General features: G+C 44.5%; 1 protein-coding gene across 3 annotated transcripts in view; it reads right to left on the bottom strand.

Moving 5' to 3' along the window:
* The window catches only part of sclt1 (sodium channel and clathrin linker 1), a 43,554-nt gene that overhangs the window by 21,668 nt on the left and 8,245 nt on the right, over positions 1–13,641 (bottom strand). For all 3 annotated transcript variants that reach the window (XM_037532917.1, XM_017687949.2, XM_037532916.1), the window contains 4 exons: positions 12,817–12,866; positions 10,293–10,365; positions 3,509–3,564; positions 1,912–2,041 (listed from right to left, as the gene is read on the bottom strand). In XM_037532917.1, the coding sequence (XP_037388814.1) occupies positions 1,912–2,041; positions 3,509–3,564; positions 10,293–10,365; positions 12,817–12,866 (309 nt within the window). The remainder of the gene's footprint in view (positions 1–1,911; positions 2,042–3,508; positions 3,565–10,292; positions 10,366–12,816; positions 12,867–13,641) is intronic.

The following is a 13,641-nucleotide window of genomic DNA, read 5'->3' as shown; positions in this document are numbered from 1 at the left end:
TAGCAGAGCAGATTTACTGTCCTCTGAAAAGAACAACATACAGACACCAATGTCCAAACAGCTGGCAGCACAAGTCAGTCCACCTCACAGTGAACACGTCCAGACTGTGCTCAAATATTTCAGCAAGATGTCTTGAATCACGGCCGTGTGATTGGCTTGTTAACACAAATAGCTAATCAGCCAATCACACGGCTGCAGCTCACTGCATTGAGGCGTGTAGGTGGTCAAGACGGCTTCCTGAAGTGCAGGCCGAGCATCAGAATGGGGAAGAAAGGGGATTTAAGGGACTTTGAACGTGGCGTGGTTGTTGGTGCCAGACGGGCTGGTCTGAGTATTTCAGAAACTGCTGATCTGCTGGGATTTTCACGCACAACCATCTCTAGGGTTTACAGAGAACGGTCTGAAAAAGAGGAAATATCCAGTGAGCGGTCAGTTGTGTGGACAAAAATGCCTTGTTGATGTGAGAGGTCAGAGGAGAACGGGCAGACTGGTTCCAGATGATAGAAAGACAACAGGAACTCAAATAACCAACCAAAATCTCTGAGGAACGTTTCCAACACCTTGTTGAAAGTCACAAAGAATTAAGACAGTTCTGAAGACAAAAGGGGGTCCAACCTTTTACTAGCAAGGGGTACCTAATAAAGTGGCCGGCGAGTGTATACATGTACTTCGAATAAAACGTCTTTAAACTTGCATTAAAAGTTCTTTTAACTTTTCTTTGCCCTCTGCTGCAAAGTTACTGTTCTGGAGATGCATGTTTTCTTCGGGCAGCGACGACATTCATTCGTCTTTACTTACACAGACAGATCCATAATCACAGACGACAGTCCCGTGCCAACGTCAGCAGAGGAATCCCCTCCTCCAAAGCTCAGTCTTAGAAGTTGGTTCTTTTTTTCTCAGTAAGGGCTTCCTGACGATCAAGGCCATTCACACAGTACTGTGTGTCTATGTGAACACAAAGTCTGCGTATGAGCCAAAACCACACACACACACCCCCCGAGTGCTGACTGAGCAGAGCTCCTGCTGAAGACTCGTTCACTACCATCCCATTAACCTCAGGCATCAAGTGTTCCCATCTAATCTCACAGCCACGTGTGGCTCCTGCTGATGACTGACATACTAATGTCCCATTAGCCTCGTATGTCAAGTGCAGCCCTCCAATCAGCATTAGCAGCCGAAGAGGCGCTCCAGGCTGATTACAGAGGCTCCACCGCGGGCCTACGGGACTCTTCCAAGGTCTGGAAATGTCACAGGCTTTTCTGGTTCACGGTGACGCAAAAGAACCAGTGCAGGTCAGTGAAGGCCATTTATCACTGTAAGAGAGGATGTTCTGGAGCTGTGAGGGTGTAGAGTTAGCGGAGTGTCTCCCCGATCAGGGCTTCCCAACCACTGGGCCACAGACCAAAAGAGGCGCGCCCTCTAGTGGCCCATGGGACTAGACTTGGGGGGGTTGGGGGGATGGTGGAGCTCGCACTGGGCTGGTAACAGCAATCGTAGCAACAGCCTAGGAAAACCTTGGCAACTACTCTGGCTACCACAGCAACGGCCTAGCAACACTAACAACCACCTGGAATTCCCCAACAACAACCTAGCAACACCTTAACATCCACCTGTCTAGCAACATTAGCAACCACCTGGGATACCATAGCAACAGCCTAGGAAAACCTTAGCAGTGACCTAGCAACACTAACAACCACCTGGAATTCCACAGCAACAACCTAGCAACCCAATAACAACGTTCCACTGGTAATATAGCAGATATGAGAAAAATATACTTATTAAAGACCAAGAGCGTGAGTGCTGTGACACTGAAAGGCGGTAACTCTAGACTGAATTAAGATGCATGGGAAATGTTTTTGGTTTATCTGGGGAGTTTTATTATATAAAAAATGAGAAAAATGTGTTATTTACCTCAACAGCACACTTGACCTGCTCTTCCAGGTTGCTAACGGCAACCGCATCCGTGGCAGCATCCCCCTCCACTCCCACAGGGAGAGCCTGCAGCTGCCTTTCTACAGAGACCCTCTGCTCCGCATGGAGGCTGCAAAGACACAGGACGGCGGGGGGCCGCTCAGTAATCTGGAACAGACCTGGTTACACGCTCTCAGACACGGCGTGACACTCCGTTATCTGTAAACTCCACATTTAAACAACGTTACACTTCCACCATGCACTGAATTGTGTCAGTCATTTTTAAAAGATTCGCTTTACAATTCCACTTAACAAAACTCTGAGCTGACCCGAGGCGTAATTTGACTCAAGGCTTCAAATCATTTTTCAAAAATCGAAATCGTTCATGCCTCAAAAATCAAAGCCATTCAAATTAAACTGTAGTCAATTTTTCATGATGCAGCGAATCGTTTCCTACAGAACCGAACCGAATCGCAGTGAAGTTTGAGATTATGAAAAAAGTGAATCACTTACAATAGAATCAAGCTGATTCACGTTACAGAGAACATTTAAACTCTCTGAGTGAACAAGTGTCAAGATGTACAGAATCTTTTTGGAAAGACTCAAACCGAACCGACTCGCGGTGAAGTTTGAGAGTTCAGAATGCACTGAACAGTGCCTTAAAGACTCAAACCCAACTGAATCGCGGTGAAGTTTGAGAGTTCAGAAGGCACTGAACAGTGCCTTAAAGACTCAAACCGAACCGACTCGCGGTGAAGTTTGAGAGTTCAGAATGCACTGAACAGTGCCTTAAAGACTCAAACCCAACTGAATCGCGGTGAAGTTTGAGAGTTCAGAAGGCACTGAACAGTGCCTTAAAGACTCAAACCGAACCGACTCGCGGTGAAGTTTGAGAGTTCAGAATGCACTGAACAGTGCCTTAAAGACTCAAACCCAACTGAATCGCGGTGAAGTTTGAGAGTTCAGAAGGCACTGAACAGTGCCTTAAAGACTCAAACCGAACCGACTCGCGGTGAAGTTTGAGAGTTCAGAATGCACTGAACAGTTGCCTTAAAGACTCAAACCCAACCGAATCGCGGTGAAGTTTGAGAGTTCAGAATGCACTGAACAGTGCCTTAAAGACTCAAACCGAACCGACTCGCGGTGAAGTTTGAGAGTTCAGAATGCATTGAACAGTGCCTTAAAGACTCAAACCGAACCAAAACGTGGAATCCCTAAACAAGTGAATCTGAGATTTCTTGAGGAACTGTCTTTTTCTAAAGAATCAAACAATCAAATCACAGTAAACTGAGATCTCATGATGCACCAAATCTGAACAGAATCAAACGGGTGAAGTTTAAGATTGCCTGATGCACTGAATCAATTCCTAAAGAATCAAATAGAAGAATCAAATAGAATCACACCGAATCAGAACAGGGAATTTTAGATGCACTGAATCGTTTCATGAAGAATCAAACTGAATCGTATTGAGGTCGGCGTTGACAATGGGATTTTTTCACCGTATTGTTTGAGTGAACAGCTGGCCGAGCTGCTGCTGGAGTGTTTCAGAGATAAAAGGACAGAAATAAATCAGTGGCACGTTTGCTCGTTCGTTTACCGCTCGTTCTCTCGGACCACCTGCTCCAGACTGGCCTTGACATCCACCATCTGCCTCTGTCACCAAACAGACGGGAGAGAAAAACAGAGAGACACTCGGATTAAACCTTACAGACTGAGTGAGGTCAGGTTTAGTCCTGAGGGACTGCTGGGTTTGAGCACTGTATCATCATCATCATCAACCGCTTAGACCAGACAGGGTCATGGTAGCAGTTGGGAAAGCAGAGAATTCCAGGCGACTTCCTCCAGCTCATTCTGGGGGACCTCGAATTACTCCTAGGATGACTTGGAGATGTAATCCAGTGAGGCATCTCATTCACTCGGCCATTACCCACAGCTCATGACCACAGGTGGTGGTGGAGGTTCGACTGAGCGGTAAACTTCTATCATCTCTCTCTCTCTCTGTGTGAATTGTAATGTGTGTCTGTCTCTCTCTCTCTCTGTGTGAAATGTAATGTCTCTCTCTCTCTCTGTGTGAAATGTAATGTCTCTCTGTCTCCCTCTGTGTGAAATGTAATGTCTCTCTGTCTCCCTCTGTGTGAAATGTAATGTCTCTCTGTCTCCCTCTGTGTGAAATGTAATGTCTCTCTGTCTCCCTTTGTGTGAAATGTAATGTCTCTCTGTCTCCCTCTGTGTGAAATGTAATGTCTCTCTGTCTCCCTCTGTGTGAAATGTAATGTCTCTCTGTCTCCCTCTGTGTGAAATGTAATGTCTCTCTGTCTCCCTCTGAGTGAAATGTAATGTCTCTCTGTCTCCCTCTGAGTGAAATGTAATGTCTCTCTGTCTCTCTCTGTGTGAAATGTAATGTCTCTCTGTCTCCCTCTGTATGAAATGTAATGTCTCTCTGTCTCCCTCTGTATGAAATGTAATGTCTCTGTCTCCCTCTGTATGAAATGTAATGTCTCTCTGTCTCCCTCTGTGTGAAATGTAATGTCTCTCTGTCTCCCTCTGTGTGAAATGTAATGTCTCTCTGTCTCCCTCTGTGTGAAATGTAATGTCTCTCTGTCTCCCTCTGTGTGAAATGTAATGTCTCTCTGTCTCCCGCTGTGTGAAATGTAATGTCTCTCTCTCTCCCTCTGTGTGAAATGTAATGTCTCTCTCTCTCCCGCTGTGTGAAATGTAATGTCTCTGTCTCCCGCTGTGTGAAATGTAATGTCTCTCTGTCTCCCTCTGTGTGAAATGTAATGTCTCTCTCTGTGTGAATTGTAATGCATCCCTCTCTCTCTGTGTGAATTGTAATGTGTGTCTGTCTCTGTCTCTCTCTCTCTCTCTCTGTGAAATGTAATGTCTCTCTCTCTCTCTGTGAAATGTAATGTCTCTCTCTCTCTCTGTGAAATGTAATGTCTCTCTCTCTCTCTGTGAAATGTAATGTCTCTCTCTCTCTCCCTTTGTGTGAAATGTAATGTCTCTCTGTCTCCCTTTGTGTGAAATGTAATGTCTCTCTGTCTCCCTTTGTGTGAAATGTAATGTCTCTCTGTCTCCCTCTGTGTGAAATGTAATGTCTCTCTGTCTCCCTCTGTGTGAAATGTAATGTCTCTCTGTCTCCCGCTGTGTGAAATGTAATGTCTCTCTCTCTCCCTCTGTGTGAAATGTAATGTCTCTCTCTCTCCCGCTGTGTGAAATGTAATGTCTCTGTCTCCCGCTGTGTGAAATGTAATGTCTCTCTGTCTCCCTCTGTGTGAAATGTAATGTCTCTCTCTGTGTGAATTGTAATGCATCCCTCTCTCTCTGTGTGAATTGTAATGTGTGTCTGTCTCTGTCTCTCTCTCTCTCTGTGAAATGTAATGTCTCTCTCTCTCTCTGTGAAATGTAATGTCTCTCTCTCTGTGAAATGTAATGTCTCTCTCTCTCTCCCTTTGTGTGAAATGTAATGTCTCTCTGTCTCCCTCTGTGTGAAATGTAATGTCTCTCTGTCTCCCTCTGTGTGAAATGTAATGTCTCTCTGTCTCCCTTTGTGTGAAATGTAATGTCTCTCTGTCTCCCTCTGTGTGAAATGTAATGTCTCTCTGTCTCCCTCTGTGTGAAATGTAATGTCTCTCTGTCTCCCTCTGTGTGAAATGTAATGTCTCTCTGTCTCCCTCTGAGTGAAATGTAATGTCTCTGTCTCCCTCTGTGTGAAATGTAATGTCTCTCTGTCTTTCTCTGTGTGAAATGTAATGTCTCTCTGTCTCCCTCTGTGTGAAATGTAATGTCTCTCTGTCTCCCGCTGTGTGAAATGTAATGTCTCTCTGTCTCCCTCTGTGTGAAATGTAATGTCTCTCTCTGTGTGAATTGTAATGCATCTCTCTCTCTCTGTGTGAATTGTAATGTGTGTCTGTCTCTGTCTCTCTCTCTCTCTCTCTCTCTCTCTCTCTCTGTGAAACGTAATGTCTCTCTCTCTGTGTGAAATGTAATGTCTCTCTCTCTCTCTGTGAAATGTAATGTCTCTCTCTCTCTCTGTGAAATGTAATGTCTCTCTCTCTCTCTCTCTCTCTCTCTGTGAAATGTAATGTCTCTCTGTCTCCCTCTGTGTGAAATGTAATGTCTCTCTGTCTCCCTCTGTGTGAAATGTAATGTCTCTCTGTCTCCCTCTGTGTGAAATGTAATGTCTCTCTGTCTCCCTCTGTGTGAAATGTAATGTCTCTCTCTCTCCCTCTGTGTGAAATGTAATGTCTCTCTCTCTCCCTCTGTGTGAAATGTAATGTCTCTCTCTCTCCCGCTGTGTGAAATGTAATGTCTCTGTCTCCCGCTGTGTGAAATGTAATGTCTCTCTGTCTCCCTCTGTGTGAAATGTAATGTCTCTCTCTGTGTGAATTGTAATGCATCCCTCTCTCTCTGTGTGAATTGTAATGTGTGTCTGTCTCTGTCTCTCTCTCTCTCTCTCTGTGAAATGTAATGTCTCTCTCTCTCTCTGTGAAATGTAATGTCTCTCTCTCTCTCTGTGAAATGTAATGTCTCTCTCTCTCTGTGTGAAATGTAATGTCTCTCTCTCTCTGTGTGAAATGTAATGTCTCTCTGTCTCCCTTTGTGTGAAATGTAATGTCTCTCTGTCTCCCTTTGTGTGAAATGTAATGTCTCTCTGTCTCCCTTTGTGTGAAATGTAATGTCTCTCTGTCTCCCTCTGTGTGAAATGTAATGTCTCTCTGTCTCCCTTTGTGTGAAATGTAATGTCTCTGTCTCCCTCTGTGTGAAATGTAATGTCTCTCTGTCTCCCTCTGAGTGAAATGTAATGTCTCTGTCTCCCTCTGAGTGAAATGTAATGTCTCTCTGTCTCCCTCTGTGTGAAATGTAATGTCTCTCTGTCTCCCTCTGTGTGAAATGTAATGTCTCTCTGTCTCTCTCTGTGTGAAATGTAATATCTCTCTGTCTCCCTCTGTATGAAATGTAATGTCTCTCTGTCTCCCTCTGTATGAAATGTAATGTCTCTGTCTCCCTCTGTATGAAATGTAATGTCTCTCTGTCTCCCTCTGTGTGAAATGTAATGTCTCTCTGTCTCCCTCTGTGTGAAATGTAATGTCTCTCTGTCTCCCTCTGTGTGAAATGTAATGTCTCTCTCTCTCCCGCTGTGTGAAATGTAATGTCTCTCTGTCTCCCGCTGTGTGAAATGTAATGTCTCTCTGTCTCTCTCTGTGTGAATTGTAATGCATCTCTCTCTCTCTGTGTGAATTGTAATGTGTGTCTGTCTCTGTCTCTCTCTCTCTCTCTCTCTCTCTCTGTGAAATGTAATGTCTCTCTCTCTCTGTGAAATGTAATGTCTCTCTCTCTCTCTCTGTGAAATGTAATGTCTCTCTCTCTCCCTCTGTGTGAAATGTAATGTCTCTCTCTCTCCCTCTGTGTGAAATGTAATGTATCTCTCTCTCCCTCTGTGTGAAATGTAATGTCTCTCTGTCTCCCTCTGTGTGAAATGTAATGTCTATCTGTCTCCCGCTGTGTGAAATGTAATGTCTCTCTGTCTCCCTCTGTGTGAAATGTAATGTCTCTCTCTGTGTGAATTGTAATGCATCCCTCTCTCTCTGTGTGAATTGTAATGTGTGTCTGTCTCTGTCTCTCTCTCTCTCTCTCTGTGAAATGTAATGTCTCTCTCTCTCTCTGTGAAATGTAATGTCTCTCTCTCTCTGTGTGAAATGTAATGTCTCTCTCTCTCTGTGTGAAATGTAATGTCTCTCTGTCTCCCTTTGTGTGAAATGTAATGTCTCTCTGTCTCCCTTTGTGTGAAATGTAATGTCTCTCTGTCTCCCTTTGTGTGAAATGTAATGTCTCTCTGTCTCCCTCTGTGTGAAATGTAATGTCTCTCTGTCTCCCTTTGTGTGAAATGTAATGTCTCTGTCTCCCTCTGAGTGAAATGTAATGTCTCTGTCTCCCTCTGAGTGAAATGTAATGTCTCTCTGTCTCCCTCTGAGTGAAATGTAATGTCTCTGTCTCCCTCTGTGTGAAATGTAATGTCTCTCTGTCTCTCTCTGTGTGAAATGTAATATCTCTCTGTCTCCCTCTGTATGAAATGTAATGTCTCTCTGTCTCCCTCTGTATGAAATGTAATGTCTCTGTCTCCCTCTGTATGAAATGTAATGTCTCTCTGTCTCCCTCTGTGTGAAATGTAATGTCTCTCTGTCTCCCTCTGTGTGAAATGTAATGTCTCTCTGTCTCCCTCTGTGTGAAATGTAATGTCTCTCTCTCTCCCGCTGTGTGAAATGTAATGTCTCTCTGTCTCCCGCTGTGTGAAATGTAATGTCTCTCTGTCTCTCTCTGTGTGAATTGTAATGCATCTCTCTCTCTCTGTGTGAATTGTAATGTGTGTCTGTCTCTGTCTCTCTCTCTCTCTCTCTCTCTCTGTGAAATGTAATGTCTCTCTCTCTCTGTGAAATGTAATGTCTCTCTCTCTCTCTCTGTGAAATGTAATGTCTCTCTCTCTCCCTCTGTGTGAAATGTAATGTCTCTCTCTCTCCCTCTGTGTGAAATGTAATGTATCTCTCTCTCCCTCTGTGTGAAATGTAATGTCTCTCTGTCTCCCTCTGTGTGAAATGTAATGTCTCTCTGTCTCCCTCTGTGTGAAATGTAATGTCTCTCTGTCTCCCTCTGTGTGAAATGTAATGTCTCTCTGTCTCCCTCTGTGTGAAATGTAATGTCTCTCTGTCTCCCTCTGTGTGAAATGTAATGTCTCTCTGCCTCCCTCTGTGTGAAATGTAATGTCTCTCTGTCTACCTCTGTGTGAAATGTAATGTCTCTCTGTCTCCCTCTGTGTGAAATGTAATGTCTCTCTGTCTCCCTCTGTGTGAAATGTAATGTCTCTCTGTCTCCCTCTGTGTGAAATGTAATGTCTCTCTGTCTCCCTCTGTGTGAAATGTAAAGTCTCTCTGTCTCCCTCTGTGTGAAATGTAAAGTCTCTCGCTCTCTGTGTGAAATATAATGTCTCTCTCTCTCTCTGTGTGAAATGTAATGTCTCTCTCTCTCTCTGTGTGAAATGTAATGTCTCTCTGTCTCCCTCTGTGTGAAATGTAATCTCTCTCTCCCTCTGTGTGAAATGTAATGTCTCTCTGTCTCCCTCTGTGTGAAATGTAATGTCTCTGTCTCCCTCTGTGTGAAATGTAATGTCTCTGTCTCCCTCTGTGTGAAATGTAATGTCTCTCTCTCTGTGTGTATGTGTTTTTACAGAGTTTGTTTGTTGTGATGTTTTGTTCTCACTGCTAATGTAAATGTGTCCCAGAAAGCAATAAAGTCAAAACACAAAAACACTTAAATATTTCAGGGCTGCGCATAAAAACACGTTTAAAAATTCATGCAAAGCTATTTACGTAAAAGTGTATGTAAACGGTGCTTTAAAGCCTTTAAGTACAAATCAATATCAGCTGAGTTTTCACTATAAGGGCTTCATTTACCACACAAACTCAGCCTGATCATAAAACCTGACACGTCTTCCTTCATCACAGCACAAAAACATGAAAATAGAACAGAATTATTATCCTGACAAACAGCGCCATGTCATTACTTACTGAGTCTGGACTTCCACACCACTGAACAACTGATCATTGAAAAAAGGAGATTCATGAGAGTTCAGACTGTGTGGATCATATGAACATTATAGAGCTTTTTAAATGAAACAGTAGAAGCCGTATCGCCCCCTACGCTTCCTGTAGTGTATTACAGTCTGTCAGAGTGACTGTGTGGATCATATGAACATTATAGAGCTTTTTAAATGAAACAGTAGAAGCCGTATCGCCCCCTACGCTTCCTGTAGTGTATTACAGTCTGTCAGAGCGACGGTGTGGATCATATGAACATTACAGAGCTTTTTAAATGAAACAGTAGAAGCCGTATCGCCCCCTACGCTTCCTGTAGTGTATTACAGTCTGTCAGAGCGACGGTGTGGATCATATGAACATTATAGAGCTTTTTAAATGAAACAGTAGAAGCCGTATCGCCCCCTACGCTTCCTGTAGTGTATTACAGTCTGTCAGAGTGACGGTGTGGATCATATGAACATTATAGAGCTTTTTAAATGAAACAGTAGAAGCCGTATCGCCCCCTACGCTTCCTGTAGTGTATTACAGTCTGTCAGAGCGACTGTGTGGATCATATGAACATTATAGAGCTTTTTAAACGAAACAGTAGAAGCCGTATTGCCCCCTACGCTTCCTGTAGTGTATTACAGTCTGTCAGAGTGACTGTGTGGATCATATGAACATTATAGAGCTTTTTAAATGAAACAGTAAAAGCCGTATAGAATCCATTTAAAAAGAAATGCAGAGGGACTGTAAAATAAAAGCGGGGATTTATAAATATGATTTCTGCTCTTATCAGTGTTTGTGTACCTGGTAGTGTTTGAGCTGAGCCTCCATCTGCTGCATGTGTCGGTCGTACTCCGCAATCAGAGGAGCCACGATACTGAAAAACATCAACACGCGTAACAAATTTAGACACTTGCAGCTTTAAGAATCAGCAAAACAGAGTAAAACCGCAAGTTTCATGAACTGAAGGACAAACGCTGTTCTGCCCTGCCTGGCCCTGTGAGAAAAAGTAATTGCCCCCTGAGCTACTAAATCAACCCGTTAATCAAATTCAATTAAATACTGGTTCTACTTCACTGGCCACACCCAGGCAAGCCGACTGCCTGACCTGCCGCGTCTAAACATCGCTCAGGGAGTTTTCACACTGGGGTCCTTTCAGCGTCTGAAGTGGACTCAGGCCGCTGAGTCACGGCTTCTTTTGCATACGTGAACACGCCAAACGGACTCGGACCCTCTGAACGGCCCCCGAAACGAACCGAACTGAGAGCTCGTCCTGTACTTCGTTTTGTGGTTCGATCGATTTGTGCACTGTGGAAACTAAACGGCTCCAGTCCTCTTGGACTTTGCTATGCGGTGAAGACCTCCAGGCTCTGCGGACACACAGCCAGTCTTCAGCGCTTCAGCAGGTAAAACGGACCAGGGTCATTTATAAGGTTCTACTCAGTGAGTCTGTCCGTGGTCTGAGACACGACAGCAGTGCCCCACCTCCGTCACCACCTGCCCACGTCGGTTTGTTTTGTAAGCAATAAAAACTTTTAACTGGTGATCTTAATGACTCAATACAAAACCCTGAATTCAGTTCACTACCTAAACAGACAGCATTAATACTGCAGGCTCCTGAATCGGTCACACAATTCTGATCAAAAATATTTCAAAAATATCAAACCTGAAATTCTGAAATTCAATAGGTGGAGCAGACAAAATAGAATCTGTAGCGCGACACAAAAACACTATAATAATAATAATAAAATGAAGAAAAACAATAATCCATCCATCCATCTATTCTCCACTGCTTATCCGGGTCCGGGTCGTGGGGGCAGCAGCCTAAGCAAAGAGGCCCAGGCCTCCCTCACCCCCGCCACCTCCTCCAGCTCTTATGGAGGGATACCGAGGCGTTCCCAAGACAGTCGAGAGATATAATCCCTCCAACGTGTCCTGGTCTTCCCCGGGGTCTCCTCCCCATCGGACACGTCTGGATCACCTCCCTAGGGAGGCGTCCAGAGGCCATCCTTACCAGATGCCCGAACCACCTCAACTGGCTTCTCTCAAAGTGGAGGAGCAGCAGCTCTACTCCGAACCTCTCCCGAATCGCCGAGCTTCTCACCCTATCTCTAAGGAAGAGCCCGGCGACCCTGTGGAGAAAGCTTATTTCGGCCGCTTGTATCCGTGGTCTCGCTCTTTCGCTCACTACCCAAAGCTCGTGACCATAGGTGAGAGTCGGTACGTAGACTGACCGGTAAATTGACCGCTTCGCCTTCTGGCTCAGCTCTCTCTTCGTGTGGGGTTTTTGGGTCACCCTTTGTCTGACCCATCACCTAGGACCTGTTTGCCTGGGGAGACCCTACCAGGAGCTTTCGCCACTGACAACATAGCTCCTAGGATCATGTAGGCACGCAAACCTCTTCCCCACAGTAAGGTGGTGATCCAAGGAGAGGAAAAAACAACAACAATAATAATAATAATTCAACTACGATTTTTACTGTGTTTTACAAACTGCACCAAGTCCAGTCAAACAGGCCCCTTGTTTTCGAGTGTTGCCCCTTGTTCCTGAGCTACAGGGCAGTGGTTGAGATGTTCCCTCTGAAATGAGACCCTCAAATAAAAGAGCATCACTTCATTATCAGCTACTAGCGCCGCTCTGTAGGCGACCCCGCCCGTCTGCAGGGACAGCAGAGGAGGGGAAAGTTCAACTCCTCACTGCTGGTCTTTAGTTAAATTTAGGGATCATACCCCTTCAAAGAGGGGGGCGGTTATTTATCATCACCCCCCCTAATTCCTCAGTGATATGAAGCTGAAGTCAGAGATTCTCCAGATTCTTGTTTGAATTTTCCCGTTCCACCTTAAATGGAGCAGCAGGTACATTCTGGGGCTTCAGGCGTCAGAACTGCTGGACTATTTAAGGTGGAATGGGAAAGTTAGCCAGCCAGCTACCGTGACGTTAGCATGATATTAGATTTTTTATGCTTGTTATGAAGAAAAACAACCAAAATTCACTGAAACGACACTAAACTAAGATCAAAGAGTGATTATCATGATTTTTTTAACAGAGAAAATTCCCACGTGTGTTTCTTTGGTCTCTTGTTCTCCGTCTAGCTGGTTTTCCTGTTTTTCTCATATCTCTCTGTTTGGAGTCTCTGAAAAACCTCCGTTTGGGGGGCCATGTAGCCCCGACACTGCACCCCACCCCTCTATCTCAACAAGGACACCCCAACTGCGATGGGTCCGTAGTGCGTTCTTTAAGTAACGATGATCTCCAGATGCTCCGAAAAGCATATCGATTAAATACGGTCACGCTGCCCAACCAACAACACTATGTGTGGGGACTCACCCTCGGTCTGTGAGCCATGGGGTCGTAGATTCAGCCGCCACATCTTCAGCCTAAACACAGAACATAAACACATCAAAGCTCAATTTTACAGTTAGATCATAATAAACACAATCGGTCAGATTTACTAACAGAACCCGGACCGGACTCCCGAGAGAAAAGCACTTCACTCGAAAAACATCGCAGTCACAGAGAGAGCTCAAAGTGCCGTGCGCTCAGATCATGACCTCATGCGAATTTCACCCACAGTTTGTTGCTGATCGTGGTCATTTTTGCCGTATCTCTATGATCAAACTCGCGTCTGCTTGTGATGCGTGGAAATTTGACTGAGTGTGTTTTCACCAGCGTATATTTTTCAGTCCATCTGAATTTACGCCCAAATTATGAGACAAGTTATTCAGTAACTGCATGAATTAAATGTGAATTTTTAAATTTATTTTGTAAAAGCTCCTCAAATGAGCAGAACGTGTGTTTTCTGATCTCCACATATCACTACATGCTTACAATTTACTGCTGAGAGCCAAAACTCTCCGCCGCTCTGTGTTATTTTCTAAACGACTTACGACTGGAGAGAAGAGCTACAGCCTCATACGACGCCCAGCTTCTTAATGGAGCTTATGGAGTATGAACGTTATGGAGAACATGACCAAGGGCAGTTTGGAGCCACCGGTGGTCCCGAGGAGTTAAAGAGGTTAAAAGCAACGCTAAAAACTACAGTTTGGTCAGTAGGGGGAGCAGTGCACCTCGGGAAAATGTACATTTACGGCATTTGGCTGACACTCTTATCCAGAGCGACTTACAATTAGGTCAATTTACACAGGGAGGTGA

This window comes from Pygocentrus nattereri, chromosome 22 (assembly GCF_015220715.1).
Source record: "Pygocentrus nattereri isolate fPygNat1 chromosome 22, fPygNat1.pri, whole genome shotgun sequence".
Classification (NCBI taxonomy): domain Eukaryota; kingdom Metazoa; phylum Chordata; class Actinopteri; order Characiformes; family Serrasalmidae; genus Pygocentrus; species Pygocentrus nattereri.
Note: the sequence above shows the minus strand (reverse complement) of the source record. Positions and strands in the feature narration are given on the sequence as shown.